Raw genomic sequence first — 18,379 nt, forward strand, 5'->3', positions numbered from 1 at the left:
CCAACTAATAGAGCGGCAGCCCAGAGCACTTTGGTTAAAGGAACGAGGTACCAATATTTGAGTACAGGAACATTTAGTGGATAACCTGACATTGCAGATATGGATGTCTGCCGGGGACCTCCCGCTGCGTGTAGCGCATGGACCCCCAACAAAGAGGCAAAATAATGGGCTGAATCAAAGATTCTAGGTACCACATGAAACCAAGTGGAAATGGTCATTAACATGATGCTTAGTAAAAAAATATCAACCGGCAGACAAATTTTCTGCTGCATTAGGCCTGCAAGACACCCCCTCCCCCAAGTATTTACTGTACAAACCAATGGGTTGAAATTAACCAGTTGTCAAATCAGCTCAGATTTACATGAAACTTTGTCTAACTGTTCCACTATGGCTAAAATGAACACACAGCAAAAATTAAATCCATACTCTATGTCGTTTCCGAGATACAGCCTCTTAAAATATGCTAAAAGCTCCCCTTTTTGGAGCTCCGCCTCCAACCTACTGCGTGTGTCGTCGTGGTATTTTTTCAAACTTTAAGAGCCTGTAATTTAATAACGACACCAGCTGTAGGGCTGAAAAGGTGTATGCTGGTTAAGTTGTGGTCCTTGATTCACAGCTTGGCTGCATTGGGCCTGCCAGACACCTCCCCTCCCCTGGGTTAAACTTGAGAGGAACCACCTGAAACCAGTTTTAAATGACCAATAATGCTATTCTTAATACCAGTATCAACCGCCAGACAAAAGTTTTGCTGCATTGGGCCCGACAGACACCTCCCCCAGGTTAAACATGAGATGAACCACCTGAAACCAAAGTTGAAATGACCAATAACAACACTATTCTTAATACTAATAATTATAGTATTAACCGCCAAACAAACTTTTGCTGCATTGGGCCCGCTAGACACCTCCCTACCCCCGGGGTTAAACATCGGAGGAACGACCTGAAACCAAGTTGAAATGACCAACTATAGGCTAGGCCTTTGCACATTTCTTTAAATACTTGGTATCAGCCGCCAGACAAAATGTTTTGCTGCATTGGGCCCGGCAGACACCCCCTACCCTGGGTTAAACATCGGAGGAACCACCTGAAACCAAGTTGAAATGACCAATAACAATATTTTTAATACCAGTATCAACCGCAAGACAAAAGTTTTGCTGAATTGGGCCCGGCAGACACCTCCCCTCCCCTGGGTTAAACATCAGAGGAATCACCTTTCATTTTTTATGTACTGATTTGTGGTTTGGGAACAACTGAAGATTTGATGTTAGGAGGCACTTTGCTTAATTTTTTTTTCACAGAATGAATTAGCCCCAGGCGTATTGCTATCCTCGATTTCAGCCGGTAAACAAGAGGCCACCTTCCAAGACCTCAACATTGATTTACAGGACAGTATTTCAGTGATGGGCGTCAAGGAGCCCAATGTAATCGGCTGTCAGGTCATTTATAAGGACAGTAGAGACGTCAGCAAATTCCTAAACAGAATCCTAGGTCTACGAGTGGAGAAACAAAACTTGGTAAGAATAATTATAATAACTAGTTATACTAGCGCAATTCACAATAAGCGTCTCAATGCGCTTCACTCTTGTGCCCTGGTCATTGGGCCAAGAACATTCTTTTAATCTGTCTCAGCTCCCTGTTATGGGCAATCGTAGCACTCAAAAGGCTGGTACCCGTTTATAATCCCCTGGGTGAAGCAAAGCAATTGTGACCCGCTCTGTGAAAATGAGTCACATGTAGGCAATTTCAAGAATTGAGTTTTATATGCATTGCTGGAAAGAACACATCAGCAGCAGTAATTTGGTATGTGTCTAAGCTTTGGGGTGTATCGCGTTGCCGAGTTACTCCCGTTTGAAATTAGCCACTACACCATTTTTTTGTGAAAAACGAATTACAAGTAAAATGATATTTTAAACTACCATTGTGTGCAAAAGGATACAAATTGGACATAAGTATTATCACAAAATTGTTGTATTTATAGCTTTATTGCCTAAAAGTAAGTGTTCTAAAGGTTAAACATGCAACTAAAGATCTTAAAAAGAAAAAAAAACAATTTTTTAAATACATTTTCCACATTAAACTGTCCATAACTATTGCATTGGGCGACATGTGACTGATTTTCACAGAGTGGGTCACAATTATAGTGATTCTCTTGCTCAACACAAGTGCGATTGCCAGGACCCGACCCCACTCTCCAATGACTTAACCACCAGAACTGAATTTGATGCTCTTAACCTTTAGGCCATGACACCTCAGAAGGCTCCTACATGACCAGCAACATGTTTTACCCCAATTGATATATTATCGTAAACTTTCTGAAGCAGAATTTGAAACTTTGCATGGTGGGAGTATAATCAGGTGAGGTTTGCAGTAGCACCATGTGTAAATCTCTTTTGTGAAGTGTTGGTTCTGAGAAGAATCAGTCATGTCAGTGATTGATAAATCAATGCTCGGATCGTTTTAAGGAGAAAGACTGAAGACATCTCCTGGAGACGATCAGAGCATACTGATCCAAATGTTCAGTTGTCAACCACCTGTTCTTTTCAGAACCCACATTACTCAGGAGATTCCACATGGTGCTAACACACCTGATGAAACTCATAAAGGCTACAATCCCTTCCAAAGTGCTTGGGGTCACCCCCTGTCCACTTCCCTTGCCAATAATCAATCTCTCCCCCGACCCCCTGCTCAATGTTGGCTGGAACGCAGAAGAAGACCATGCAACAATGAGAACCAACATTGAAAGGGGGGGGGGCAGGGGGGCACAACAAAATAAGGCCAGGATTGTAGTTGAGTCCAAAAAATACTTCACTGTCAAAATGTGAAACTGTGTGTTTTGAATGAGAATTTATCATGGTATTAATATTTTCCATTTCTAGATTTTTAACTACTTTTACGAGTGCCTCCAAGCTGTGATTGCTACAGCCAAGAAAGAAGGAAAGTAAGTTACTGCTTGATTTTCTTTAAACAACCCCCCGCCCCCACCCTCCTCCCTTTCGCCAGGACTATAAAAAAATCCAGGGCTACTTATTAGAAAAATTGTGTTAAGCAAATTTATCTACTTACCAGAAACTTGCGTGGAATCAGGCACAATATAATGTCAGCATAGTATTTGGGTTGGTAATCTGTAAAATTTGTCCTTGCTAAGCAAATTTGTGTGTTAAAAGGCGCTGGACACCTTTGGTAGGGCCACTGATTTTCCGTTTCAGAAAAGTGCAAATTTCGTTTGGCAAAAACATGAATTCCGTTTCAGGCACAAAAAATTCCGTTTCATGTTTTTTTAATTAGATAAAAGGTTTTTTAATACCCAGGGACACACTTATAAAAATCAATTTGAGATAAGTTGCACTGTTGACTTCGTAAAATGTTCATTTGAACTGACAAATTTCAAAAAAATACTTTAATTTTTTTATATTTATAATTGTGGATTATTTTGTATACTGCTGTTCGATGAAACAAAAACATGTAGTCAGGGTAAAAAGGTTGCACTGTGACTGCAGTATCAATGCACATGATGTGATAGACTTGATTCCAAGTCTAAAACTGCAGTTGATTATCTGCATCAGCCACATTGTAGGCTAATGACAGGAGTGTATCCACATATATATATTTATAATTGTGGATTATTTTGTGTACTGCTGTTCGATGAAACAAAAACATGTAGTCAGGGTAAAAAGGTTGCACTGTGACTGCAGTATCAATGCACATGATGTGATAGACTTGATTCCAAGTCTAAAACTGCAGTTGATTATCTGCATCAGCCACATTGTAGGCTAATGACAGGAGTGTATCCACAAGAGGGCGCTGTTTCAGCATGATCAAAGACTTGGGAACAAGTCTATGGACGTAACCGTTCTCCATCTACAAACAAAATGTCAGCCATTTTGTTTTCGGTTTGGCAACAGTTTACGGTTTTATTTTAGACCTTTCCGAGATGAAAAAAACATTGTATGTGTTCTTATAGATCATAGGTAAGCTAGTTTTTTTATTATTGTTGGTAAAAGAGAGGGAGAAAATGCAATTTGGGTGAACAAAAAATATTAAAAACGTGCCGCGAATAATATGCCCTTCGCTTAACCATGTTAAGATGTGTGTACATCATGTGTGTAAACATGGAGGATGGTGTGAAGTAGAACAGAATGATCCACGGTTACGATCTCGTACTTTTTAATGGTCTGATTTCTGATGCTTTTTTAGTTTAACAAAAAGAATCTTAATAAAGAATGCAATTTCAATAGTTTTGGGGTCAAGAAAAAAAAAAAAAAAAAAAAAAATCTAATTTTCTGAAATCCCGTTTTCCGTTTCAAAGGAAAGGGTGGATTCCGCGAATTCCGTCCGTTTTCTGCAATCGCGGAAAATCAGTGGCCCTACTTTGGTAATTGTCAAAGACCAGTCTTCTCACTTGGTGTATCTCAACATATGCATAAAATAACAAACCTGTGAAAATTTGATCATTGAAGATGCGAGAGAATAATGGAAAAACACACTCACAAGTTGTGTGCTTCGAGATGCCTTGAATTCAGTTGAGGTCTCGAATTCTATATTCATATATTTAAGTGAGAAATTACTTCTTTCTCAAAAACTATGTTACTTCAGAGGCAGAGGGAGCTGTTCTTCACAAGGTTTTATACTATGAACAGCTCTCCATTGCTCATTAACAAGTATGTTTTTTATGCTAACAAATATTTTGAGTTATTACCAATAGTGTCCACTGCCTTTAAGAATCTGAGTACAAAACGGCTATTACTTCTTAGATATCCCATCAGATCAATCAAGATTTGTTGTTGTTTTTTTGTAGGTACACTGAGGGTCTTGTTGACATTAGCGCATCATCGGTAGAGATGGTCTGTCCTCCAAAGACTGTCTTCAAGGAAGCCAATACAAGCACGCCAACCCAGTAAGTTGATCCTTGAAGGAAAAAAAACACAATGTAGATAACATACTTGGCAACACAAAGCCAAAACTTGCGTTGATTAGTCCTGGTTGTGAAGACAAGGACTCTCAATAAGGCAAACTAAGTCACTGTTCTAGCCAAGAGCCCAGTTGAGAGAAGACAAGGAAGGAAGTTTAAAGACACTGGACACTATTGCTAATTGTCAAAGACCCGTCTTCTCACTTGGTTTATCTCAACATGCTGTATGCATAAAATAACAACTTTGTGAAATTTGAGCTCAGTTGGACGTCGAAGTTGCGAGAAAATATTTAAAAAAAAGAACACCCTTGTCACACCAAGTTGTGTGCTTTCAGATGCTTTATTTCGATACCTCAAACCTGAGGTCTCGAAATCAAATTCGTGGAAAATTACTTCTTTCTCGAAAACTACGTTACTTCAGAGGGAGCCATTTCTCACAATGTTTTATACTATCAACCTCTCCCCATTACTCGTTACCAAGTAAGGTTTTTTGCTAATAATTATTTTGAGTAATTACCGATAGTGTCCACTGCCTTTAAGGATTAGATGTGGGAGGAAAACCCCCCCGAGAAATATTCCAGGGAAAAACCCAACATAGTGGCACCGTTGGGATTTGGTGGGAACCAGGAGCCCATTGGTAGAAGGCAAGACAAGAAAACACATCTCTTCCCTGTTTAAGCTTTTCTCTTTTTCTCATGCTTTTCAAACATTGTTTATGTAGCTATGCTGATAAGATTTTGTTGTTTATTGTAAATTTTCAGTTTTTGTAAGCGCTGTGATGTAGTTTTCAATGTGGAGCGTTTCTAAATACCTGTTTATTATTATTATTATTATTATTATTATTATTATTATTATTATTATTATTATTATTATTATTATTATTATTATTATTATTATTATTATTATTATTATTATTATTATTATTATTATTATTATTATTATTATTATTATTATTATTATTATTATTATTATTATTATTAGATACCACTGCCATAACCGTACATGGTGGTCAGCTCTTGTAATAATAATAATAACAATATTTATTCAGGCAAAACATTCACAAGTACATGTACACAAATTACAAAAATAATAAAAACTTGTTAAATTAAACAACAGTGGGATGCCCAGGAGAGCATAAAAGTTAAACAATTATAACTGTTGCCGAAAGGTGTATGTCTCTCAAATCCCCAAAAAGGCAGGAAAATATTAGGGCAAGAAAGGGCATAAAAATACAGCACAACGGATCATACAAATCACTGAACTCAAAGACAGTAAAAGGAACACCGTTATCAAGTGTACTTGGTAAATAAAAAATATTCCTACTTGTAACCAAGGATCAAGTATCACTCTGTAACTATTTCTACTTCTACTTGACATTTTCCCCCAGGCTGTTATCCTTGTCAGTGGATCGAGGCTTAAGTTGGCAGGCAGCGTTGGAGCGATCAGAGAGATTCACCGGTAAACACGATGGCTTCTACTGCTCCAAGAGAGATCAGTTCGGCAAGAAACTCTTTATCCTAGCGACCCAGAAGGACAACTCATCCCATCTCTTCAAGATCGCAAGGTGAATGTCTGGAATAAGTAATAATGTTTTAGCTCTAACCACTACTGGGTGTCGTGGCTGAGCGAATAAGAGCACCCAACTAAAGCTCCGGTGATTCTGTTCAGCAGAATGAAGGTCCTTGAGCGAGACACTTAAAGACACTGGACACCTTGGGTAATTTTTCACGAACTTGATTTCAAGACCTCAGAATTAGACTCTGAGGTCCCGATTTCAAGCGTCTGAAAGCACACATATTTGTGTGACAAGGGTGTTTTTTCTTCCATTATTATATCGCAACTTCAACGAACAATTGAGTTCAAATTTTCACAGGTTCAATGTTTTGTGCATATTGAGATACACAAATGGAGAAGACTGGGCTTAGAAAATTACCAATAGTGTCCAGTGTCTTTAACACTCATGTATGAACCCCTAATACATTTGATTGATTATTGTTTTAAATTTCAATTAAAAAGGTGATCATTTGTAACTTTGTAAAAAAAATTCTGTTGTCAGGCCAAATACTGGAGTTTCAGTGCTGGATGAGGATTATGACGATTTGAAGATGCGATATGTACCAATCACCAAAGAGGAAGCGGGTATGTCTTGTTTCATTTGTTTTTCCTTTGGGGGATTTCTGTTGAATTATCTTACTGCTGTTATCCAGAGTCCAGAGTCGCGCTGAACCAAATAGATTTAGAGCGACTCTTGGTCGACCCAAATACATTTTGGTTTAAGACAGGTGAACTTAACATAACATTTACATTAGGTTCGGCTCATGACAAGATTAACGTCTGAAACCAAGACGCTCCGGAGTCTTTCCGAAGGACTGCAACAGTCAATATTTCGACTTCAAGCGCGTCCAGTCAGTCGTAGCTGTTTCAGACGTCAAACTTTTCATAATAATAATAATAATAATAATATCGAAGTCTTATGTAGCGCACAAATCTACCAAACAAGGTACTCATGGCGCTGAGTATATACAAACTTTCAGAAAGATAGGTTATTGCAGTGATGAATTTTGAGACCCAATTATCTAGCATCTTATAAGGATTTACAAGGTGCACATTTTGTTTGGCGCAACTCTGGAACGCCTGTAGTGCTTTTTTTTTCGCTAGAGGGCGCTGTTCGGTTGTGAATGGGATCTTATGGGCGGATTGATAGTTTTAGACGGTGTCACTCGGTTCATTCATAAAAATAACCGGATCTTGTTTAAAGATGGCGATTTGCTTTTTCTTTTGATCGTGATTGACTCTACGTGAAGGAAAACTTTCATAAACTTTGAACAAATTACGTCAGAAATGTCATTGTTTTAACTCTTCACGGAGGTGAGCATAGTTAAATACTTAATTTATGCTGTTTTATGCTGTCTTAATAGAAGTTTTATAAGGATTCAGACAAAACATTCCTATCAGTTGTCGCCCCGACAATCGTGGATAATAGGAATATCCGGTTACTTGGTTGTAATTAGAGGACTATCTGGTTTATAAATAGGTGTTCGCGCCCCTTGCGGATATCTGGTTAAGAAAAAAAAGGCATTCGCGGTTACGGACATGACGGATAGGAAAACATTCGCCATTCACCGGATATTCAAATTATTCGCCCAGGCCCAAACGCCTGTATGAAACGGGTTTAATCTACTTACGGTTTCATAGGTAACTGAGTCGTAGGTTTGAATAGACAGGGATGGGCGAGCCTCAACATGATTCCGACCTCGGTCGACTAGAGAGAGAGAGAGAGAGAGAGACAGGGAGAGAGAGAAAGAGAGGTTTGAACCCCACTGTGTCACTTGTCTTCTTGACAACACCACTTTTTTTCTTTTTCAACACCTGGATACCTGTGGAGGTACAGATTGGTGTTGTGGGGGAGGCCCGTAAGGCAGTTGCCTCCATCATGACCATGCCCCCTGGTCATTGCCTTGGTGCCCTTGAAATGCTCCAGAGAAGTATACAATTTCATCATACATGCCATAGTGTGCTCTTTACCAAAGAGAAAATGCCTTAGTGCCCTTGCCCTTTCAAAAATGAAGTATTAAGGCATGTGACTGGATAATCATGTGTGTCATGTTAACTTTGGGGATGCAGACTACTTATATAGTAATAGATGCTCTTAAGAGTGTATACAAGTTCATAATTAATTGCTATTTTGTTACTTTTATTATCAATAGAGGAAGGGTGGAATGAGCAATATGAAGCAACCAAAGAGAAATGTATACATGGATCCCATTGCAAGAACCCTGGCAGTTGTACCAGTGAGTATACATTATACAATTATTTGAAGCCAAGGCTTTTGTGCCTTAACCTATTGACAGACAAACAACAGAAAATACTACAGTTCAAGACAAAAACGAATACACGACACACGACAATGGCTCATGTAAGAAGGTGAGAGGTGAGTAGGTAGTTAGTACATTCTGCTCTTACGGACTGCTTACATGCTTACGGACTGCTTACATGCTTACGGACTGAAGGGAGTAACCCCGTTTTAGCATCAGGATGTTAGTGGAAACGCACCCCTGGTGACAGTTAATTGGGGTCAATAGCCCAATTCAGATAATTTTTGCTCTAACCTTGAAGTAGCTGTCTCTCATGAAAAAGAAACTTTAACCGTGAACCCTTAAAGATTTCTCATTGTCAAAATTTGTTTTCTGGAGGTGAACTTGCAAGCAAGGGGGGAAAGACACAGCTGCTTACGTAATTAATTTTGTTAAGTTTGTTTTCCCATGCATTACTAACCTTTGTTAACCTTTGACCTTTTCAGTCGGTACCCGTCTCCATGGTATGGATCTGTTGTGTGGAGGAATAGTCACCCTTTTGTCAACTCTAGAAATGGTGGCCAACAAACACGCACCTAAACTAGATCTCAGGTATAGTTTGAATTTATTTTTAATCAGAATTCTGGACTTGTCTGGTCATGAATTTTCTTGCCCGACACTAAAACTACTGGCCCCTAGCCTGTGGTCCAGTGTCAAGCCCTTCAGTAAACCTTGCTTAATGAATGTTGAACATCTCAATTTGTCTGTAATTGAACCCTTATTTGAATAAGTAAATTAAAAGTTCAAACCAAATGTTTACGCAATGAACAAAGAGAGAGAGAGAGAGAGCCCAAAATGTCAATGAAATTTAATCAAAATCTTCTTTGCACTCAATTTCATTTTTTAAGTAAAATTACCAAATTAAAGTACAGTATTTTGCAAATACCCCTGAATGAAACCACATAATTTGAATAGGTATGGTATCATGAATAGGTATGGTTTCATTTGCATAGGAAATGTTCAGCTGCAGTTGGACCGATATCTGCTGTAAGGTTTTAGAGAGATTTTTGTTTTTGTTACCTGATGGTTTGTTTGGGTGTTTTTTTCATCTGCAGTAAGACAAGTTACAGCATGCGAGTTGTACGAGTTGCTCTGAGTAACGACAAACGAGTGATTGGTATCCGCTACCCAGAATGCCTAGTAGAGCTTGCTGAAGAAGTGGTCCGTGAACAGAAGCTTCTAGAAACATTACAGGCGGTAAGAATCTTTTATACGGACATGACATTTATTGATTTGTGGGCCAGTGGTTAGGCTACAGGACTTGCAATTACAAGGTTGTAGGTTCGAATCCCCAAAGCTAACCACTGATTTCACAATGACTATGTAGAATAAGTTTTGTCGTCTAGTTACTGAATCCCAATTTCTTGATTTGGCTGCTGCTGACTTGGAGCATGGAGGTAGAAGTAGACCTCCATGCTTGGAGTTTATATCCCCTTGTATGAGTTTGCAGAGTTTTCTTGACGGAAAGATCATTTAAACAGTGGGCACACTCACAGCACTGCCAAGTCTCAACAATTCTGTAGAAAAATCCCTAAAAAAAAACAATCTTTCCATTCGTAATTCGAAATATCTCCTTGCTAGAGGTCATTTACACGTCCTCAACGGCGAAGCGCCTTCATGCATGTGAGTTTCCATTGTTTCCGGAAGGAAAACAGGAGAGCCCTGAGAAAAATCTTTGTGGCACAGTCTTATACTGCAGATGGCTTGAAGCTAGCCAGGACCACAGTGGTGAGAGAGGCGGTCACTTACACCGTAGCCACCCATAAGACCCATTTCTATCCCATCCAAGGTGAACTTCCTTGCTGCTTCGGTCTTACCACCCCAGTCCAATCTTAGCAGAGCTACCAACTATCTTTGATTCTTTCCATGTTCTGATGAACAAATTTGACAATCGCCCTGATTATGAAAACTTTTTTTCGCTGCTACATGTATGTTGAATGCAATGGACAAAATCTCCCTGGTTGCAAGATGCAAATGTTGTCTGAGAATTCCCATTGCTAGGTGTTTTCTTTTCTACATTGCTGACCTGTCTTTGTTTGTCTTTGTTCGTTTTGTCCATTGTTCGTTTGTCCAGGTAACTACTTTCATTGTTAGAAGCTTGTGCATTTAACTTTTTTGAATACACCTGTCCTTTCAGGAACATTTTTCCTACATAGGGTAGTATCTTCCACAAAACATCAAAATAATTATCGGCTCAATGCACAAGCTTGCTCAGAGAACCATATGCATGTATATGGTATATGCATATCCTACACACTTTGCTTCTCTATGGGTCCCTCCACAGTTTCATGAATGTCCACGCTTTATTATTCATTAAATTAATTTTATCAAACAACTATTTGTTTCTTAAATTCCAATTTACATTGCCTTTGATTTGATTTTGATTGTGATTTTGATACTGTGTAGATAAACTGATTGATTGATTAAATTCTTGTGTTGACACTGATAGGAATGAATTATTTTTTTCTCGAATGAACAGAAGTTGATGAAGAACATGGCAAATGGCATTACAACGCCAGTCTCCTTAAATGACATTAAGCATCAGCCAAAACTATCAACAGTTGAAGCTGAATCACCAGTCAATCCTAAGCTGGTAAAGAAAGCCATGACTGCTCCTGTCACCCTCAAATCCTTCTTCAAAGCCACCCCTCGATTTGATAGTGGAGAGACCCAAAGCCTTTGTGTAAGCTCTAAGGATGGTGCTACCAATGCATCAAAAGGGGATGATGGTGATGATGACTGTGTTGTAAATGAGGCAGAACTTGATACCAACCCACATAAATTAAAAGGAAGTGTCGGCAGCAAAAGCCGTAAGAAGAAGCGCAAGAGTTGTGAGAGTGTTACAGATAAGTCCCAGAGGAATACAAAGTCTACAAAGGATGAACGAGAAGTTGTTGATTGTACTACTCTACCAAGCTCGGTTAAGTCTAACTCATCCACATCACAGGGTTCCGCAATCATCAACAGTGCTTCCTCCAATGCACCATGTAGTCCGGGTACCAAACGCCCCTTACAGGACAATAACGGACGACCCGCTGAAAGTTCATGCCAAGAGCCGTCTGCTAAGAAACCAAAGCCAACAAGCAGCTCTGTAGACTCCATACCACAACAGGAGGTCAACAAGTCAAAGGTCATAACGTGCCCAATCTGCAATGAAGACCTACCATCTGGTACTCTATTGACCATGTTGAACAGACACATAGATGCGTGTCTACTAAAAACCTAAGTTGCCTTCAATAGTCTTTGGGCAATTTCGAGTACGCTCCGTGGTTGACTGTTTTGAATTGAACCCAGGCTGGTCACTCATTGGGTGACTAGTTTGGTCGATCAATCGGAACCAGCCTCATGACCATGGTTTCTTCTGTGGTTCCGATAGCCTCTTCTATGCTAAAATGTGTAAAGCCGAGAAAAGTGACACTAGCAAAAAGCTGGAAGGCAATGTAAGTGTTGAATACCGTGGTACCGGTGGTTGACTAGACTTCCAAACAAGTTGTTTGAGTGAGAAAGTCTATGTGCATATGTTTGCAGGTTAGTGGTCACTCATGGGACGACTAATTGTTTTGAATGACATCAAATCTTCTTTTTTAAATTCTATATCTAAAAACATTTTCAAAGATAAAAACACCCACAAAAACTGTTAATAATATAAAAAAAACTCCTTTGTTTTTAGCTTACTATAAAGTAATGTGCTTACAACCCACAATAAACTCTGCATCTAATTAGGCGCTACAGATGTACACGTATATGCAAAATACATGTGTGTAACTGATAAAAAAAAATTTGAAGTTTTTCCCTGTTAAGAAGTCAAAACCTCATCATCTGTTCCTTCCAGTGCATGATCAGACATTTTGCTTCAAGTTCACTTCCTTTATTTCTAGCACGCAAGGGTGATTCTTTTAAATAAGTTTCTGGACGTAACCGTGTGTAACTAAAACCTTTTAATTGATGGTGCTTTTACTGTACATGGAAGCTGACGAAACAAAGTTTATATATCTTTTGATACTTTGCATATTTGTATCTATTTATAGAAGTTAAAAAAAACTCTCGCACTCTCATTTTGTCCAATGGTTTGCAAAATTGCCATTTTCCTATCTGTTGTGCAGAAAATTCTTTACCATTTTAATGTCTGAACTGGCGGCAACGTTGCTATTGACCCAATTCACTCGACGTCGTCATCAGAATAATCTTGGATGCGCCACTTTGGTGGGCAATGTCACTGTGCTTTTAAGCAGTGAAGTGCGCATTTTAGGCGACGCATCGTTTACACGTAAACCTATTGCCCACCAAAATGGTGAGCGTGGCACAGTCGCCGCGTGTGACTGGTGTGCGAGGGGTCAATAAGCATCCTATGCTTTTATACAATTTACCATGGTGACCAAGCCACAGCATTAGCTGCAAATTCAGACAGATTTTCTTAACCACTATACAGTTTGTTGAATAATTTAACGCTTACGTAACTCTCAATAAAAATCAAGAAGTGTTTTACAAAATTTCAAGTTCACTCAAGTTTATTCCGCTTTTTATAAAGTAATAAACCACAAGAGAAACTGACTGGGTACATTATATTTTGAGGTAGGACACAGGAAAAATTACAAAAGAGGGTTTTGAAACAACGAACTTCAGATTAAAGTGCCGGGACTCGCCAACTGATTAAGGGATCACACTGAAGTTTACAGTTCAACCTGGGACAGGGAAGCCAAGAGATCATTTAAAGGGGACGCCATTTTTGTTATTAAATATAAATATTAAAACTGGCACCGCTTGTTAAAACAGTTACTTTCAAAAAAAACCTTTTGACTAATAATACTCATCTGATCTCAGTTTCTTTTATATAATCCAAATAGTGAACAAAATAAATTTAAAGGATATTGAGTAAAGATTAAAATATATACACTTTATGCAATACTTGTATGTTACTTTGTCAACCATTAAAGGCACCGGACATCTTTGTTAATTTTCAAAGACAAGTATTCTCACTTGATGTGTCCCAAAAAAATTTATGATATAAAATGTCATTTATGATGCCTAAAATGTGAACAAAAAGTTCACAAGGCTACATTTTTGTGTACTTATTCCAGCAAAAATTTCACAAAGCTATAGCCTTGTACACTTTTTCAAGCAAAACGTTCACACGTCTATAGCCTTGAACACTTTTTCAAGCAAAGAGTTTGCAAGGCTATGGTCTTCTACACTTTTTCAAGCGAAAAGTTCATAAGGTACTTTTTCGAGCGAAAAGTTAACTTGTACAGTTTTTAGAACTGTACAAGAAGCCTTGTACAGTTCATAAGGTTCATAAGGCACTTTTTAAGCGAAAAGTTCACAAGGCCGTGTACACTTTTTCGGGCTAAAAGTTCACAAGGCCTTGTACAATTTTTCAAGCAAAAAGTTCACAAGGCTATATATAGTCTTGCACACTTTTTCAAGTGTTAAAGTACACTTTTTCGGGCAAAAAGTTCAGAAGGCCTTGTACACTTTTTCCAGTCTTAAAAATTGTACACTTTTTTGAGCAAAATGTTCACAAGGCCTTGTACACTTTTTCACTTTTTCAAGCAAAAAGTTTGCAAGGCTATAGCCTTGTACAGTTCAAAAAAAATCACAAGGCTTGTACACTTTTTCGAGTATTAAAAATCACAAGGCTATATACATGTAGCCTTGTACACTTTATCAAGCGAAAAGTTGTAGACTTTTTCGAGTTTTAAAGTTCGTAAGGCTATAAGCCTCGTACACATTTTCGAGCAAATGGTTCACAAGGGTTCAGGTTAACTTACACCTTGTACACTTTTTCGAGCAAAAAGTTTGCAAGGCACTTTTTCGAGTATTAAAGTTCATTTAGGTACAATTTTTTCAGGCAAAAAGTTCACTAGGCCTTGTACACTTTTTTCAAGCAAAAAGTTCACAAGGCCTTGAACACTTTTTCAAGTATTAAAGTACACTTTTTCAAGTATTAAAGTACACTTTTTCGGGCACTTTATCAAGCGAAATGTTCACAAGGCTTGTACAATTTTTCAAGTAAAAAGTTCACAAGGCTATAGCCTTGTACACTTTTTCAAGTATTAAAGTACGTAAGGCTATAGCCTTGTACACTTTATCAAGCGAAATGTTCACAAGGCTCGTACAATTTTTCAAGTAAAAAGTTCACAAGGCTATAGTCTTTTACACTTTTTCAAGTATTAAAGTACGTAAGGCTATATAGCCTTGTACACTTTATCAAGCGAAATGTTCACAAGGCTTGTACAATTTTTCAAGTAAAAAGTTCACAAGGCTATAGCCTTGTACACTTTTTCAAGTATTAAAGTACACTTTTTCAAGCGAAAAGGCTATAGCCTTGTACACTTTATCAAGCGAAAAGTTCACACGGCTTGTACAGTTTTTCAAGTAAAAAGTTCACAAGGCTATAGCCTTGTACACTTTTTCAAGTATTAAAGTACGTAAGGCTATAGCCTTGTACACTTTATAAAGTTCACAAGGCTTGTACACTTTTTCTAATATTAAAGTACGTAAGGCTATAGCCTTGTACACTTTATAAAGTTCACAAGGCTTGTACAGTTTTTCAAGTAAAAAGTTCACAAGGCCTTGTACACTTTTTCAAGTATTAAAGTACGTAAGGCTATAGCCTTGTACACTTTATAAAGTTCACAAGGCTTGTACAGTTTTTTCAAGTAAAAAGTTAAGTATAGCCTTGTACACTTTTTCTAATATTAAAGTACGTAAGGCTATAGCCTTGTACACTTTTTCAAGTATTAAAGTACACTTTTATCAAGCGAAAAGTTCACAAGGCTTGTACAATTTTTCAAGTAAAAAGTTCACAAGGCTATAGTCTTTTACACTTTTTCAAGTATTAAAGTACGTAAGGCTATAGCCTTGTACACTTTATCAAGCGAAATGTTCACAAGGCTCGTACAATTTTTCAAGTAAAAAGTTCACAAGGCTATAGTCTTTTACACTTTTTCAAGTATTAAAGTACGTAAGGCTATAGCCTTGTACACTTTATCAAGCGAAATGTTCACAAGGCTTGTACAATTTTTCAAGTAAAAAGTTCACAAGGCTATAGCCTTGTACACTTTTTCAAGTATTAAAGTACACTTTTTCAAGCGAAAAGGCTATAGCCTTGTACACTTTATCAAGCGAAAAGTTCACAAGGCTTGTACAGTTTTTCAAGTAAAAAGTTCACAAGGCTATAGCCTTGTACACTTTTTCAAGTATTAAAGTACGTGAGGCTATAGCCTTGTACACTTAATAAAGTTCACAAGGCTTGTACAGTTTTTTTCAAGTAAAAAGTTCACAAGGCTATAGCCTTGTACACTTTTTCTAATATTAAAGTACGTAAGGCTATAGCCTTGTACACTTTATAAAGTTCACAAGGCTTGTACAGTTTTTTCAAGTAAAAAGTTCACAAGGCTATAGCCTTGTACACTTTTTCAAGTATTTAAGTACACTTTTTCAAGCGAAAAGGCTATAGCCTTGTACACTTTATCAAGCGAAATGTTCACAAGGCTCGTACAATTTTTCAAGCAAAAAGTTCACAAGGCTATAGCCTTGTACACTTTTTCAAGTATTAAAGTACACTTTTTCGGGCAAAAAGTATTAAAAATCGCAACACTTTTTTGAGCAAATGATTCACAAGGCCTTGTACACTTTTTCAAGCAAAAAGTTCGCTCGGCTATAGCCTTGTACAGTTCAAAAAGTGCACAAGGCCTTGTACAATTTTTCAAGCAAAAAATTCTTGTACACTTTTTCAAGTATTTCGGGCAAAAAGTTCAGGAGGCCTTGTACACATTTTGAGTAATAGCGAAAAGTTCCCAAGGCTATAGCCTTGTATTTTTTCGAGTATTAAAGTTCAAAAGGCTACAGACTTCAAGCAAAAAGTTCATACGGCTATATAATTGTAAACTTTTCCAAGCAAAAGAACACTTTTTCGATCGAAAAGTTTGCAAGGCTATATTGTGTATTTTTTTGAGCGAAAAGTTCATCCTTGTACACCTTTTCGAGCGAAAAGTTAACAATTTTTCAAGCAAAAAGTTCTGTAGAGCCTTACAAACTTTTCGCTCGAAAAAGTGTACAAGGCTATATAAATAGCCTTGTGAACTTTTCGCTTGAATAAGTGTACAAGCCTTGTGTACATCGATGTAGCAAATTTCGCCTTGTATACTTGGCAAATTTTGCCTAAAATGTGAACAATGCGCACTTATCAAACTTTGCCTAAATATTATACGAACACGGCTTTAGTCTTGTGTAATAGCAAATTTTGCCTTGCTTTCTTAGCAAATTTGCCTAAAATGTGTACTTAGCAAATTTTTCCTTAGGTACCGAGCAAATTTTGCCTAAAATGTGAACAAGGCTTAAAGGCAGTGGACACTATTGGTAATGACTCAAAATAATTGTTACCGTAAAACCTTTCTTGGTGACGTGCAATGGGGAGAGGTTGATGGTATAAAACATTGTGAGAAACGGCTCCCTCTGAAGTGACATAGTTTTCGAGAAAGAAGTAATTTTCCACGAATTTGATTTCAAGACCTCAGATTTAGAACCTGAGGTCTCGAAATCAACCATCTAAACACACACAACTTCGTGTGACAAGGGTGTTTGTTCTTTCATTATTATCTCGCAAGTTCGATGACCGATTGAGCTCAAATTTTCACAGGTTAGTTATTTTATGCATATGTTGAGATACACCAACTGTGAAGGCTAGTCTTTGACAATTACCAATAGTGTCCACTGCCTTTAATGCATTATAGTGGCCTAAAACGGTCCTACTTGTCATCACACAAACAAATACACTTCTTTTGTTCCCTCTTCTAACAGGAAAACATGGAAAAAGAAGCCTACTCCATTTTTTAGCTCCATTTTACAATACAGAATACATTTGATAAACACAGTTTAATTTCACAGCATAAGTATTGCCTCAGATAACTAACCCTGTACGATTTACATCAATATTTTGGTTTCATTTGCATTTATATAGGAAATCTGGATATAGAACAATAATAAAGAAAGTATAAACTGAAAGACAGTTGCATTAAATCATCAAATTTACACAATGTGGAAAGACAATCTGCTGCTAGTATACAAATATTGACTGCTTCGAGTGCTATGGTTAAAACTACGACTCCCGAGGTGATCGTAGTTTTAACACAAGCGCGAGTTAAAGCAGTCAATATTTGTTTTGTAACACCTCAACAGACTATTTATCATCTTCATACATGTAACAATCGTATGCGCGTTTCAGACACACAGATGCACAACTAATTGGGTTCGAGGTGGGTAAAAAGACGTCTGGGTACTGCACGCGGTGTGAAAGTCGTCGGACTATCACACGGCAAACGATGCACTATCACATGGCTGCCGTCTAGTAAAACTAAGACGTGTCATGTGACGCGCTCTAACCCAACGAAAAGGCAGAATATTTGTAAGGGGTGTTATAAATTTGGTATATTTCCTCGCCTTCCACCTCTAGGGCCCCAGGTTTGAGTCACACCAGGGCACTACCTGGATTGGGTTTTCAATCAACATACTGACGTGTTGTATGTTCGTCCTTCTAAATGGAGTTGCACCCACTCTTGATGGCCTGTCCTCCATTCATTTCCAGAAACTTCATCCATTTTAGCTGTTTCGCCTG

At 38.0% G+C, this 18,379-nt stretch overlaps 1 protein-coding gene across 2 annotated transcripts in view; it reads left to right on the top strand.

Annotated features, from left to right (window-relative positions):
• LOC117298854 (protein FORGETTER 1-like) overlaps positions 1–12,973 on the top strand; it is a 41,309-nt gene extending 28,336 nt beyond the window's left edge. For both annotated transcript variants that reach the window (XM_033782205.1, XM_033782206.1), the window contains exons 23-31: positions 1,299–1,514; positions 2,877–2,938; positions 4,796–4,894; positions 6,297–6,473; positions 6,966–7,048; positions 8,617–8,700; positions 9,210–9,315; positions 9,819–9,960; positions 11,243–12,973. In XM_033782205.1, coding sequence (XP_033638096.1) covers positions 1,299–1,514; positions 2,877–2,938; positions 4,796–4,894; positions 6,297–6,473; positions 6,966–7,048; positions 8,617–8,700; positions 9,210–9,315; positions 9,819–9,960; positions 11,243–11,989 — 1,716 coding nt within the window. In that variant the 3' untranslated portion in view covers positions 11,990–12,973. The remainder of the gene's footprint in view (positions 1–1,298; positions 1,515–2,876; positions 2,939–4,795; positions 4,895–6,296; positions 6,474–6,965; positions 7,049–8,616; positions 8,701–9,209; positions 9,316–9,818; positions 9,961–11,242) is intronic.
• Positions 12,974–18,379: the final 5,406 nt, after the last annotated feature.

The sequence above is a fragment of the Asterias rubens genome, chromosome 13 (genome assembly GCF_902459465.1).
Source record: "Asterias rubens chromosome 13, eAstRub1.3, whole genome shotgun sequence".
In the NCBI taxonomy this organism is placed as follows: Eukaryota; Metazoa; Echinodermata; class Asteroidea; order Forcipulatida; family Asteriidae; genus Asterias; species Asterias rubens.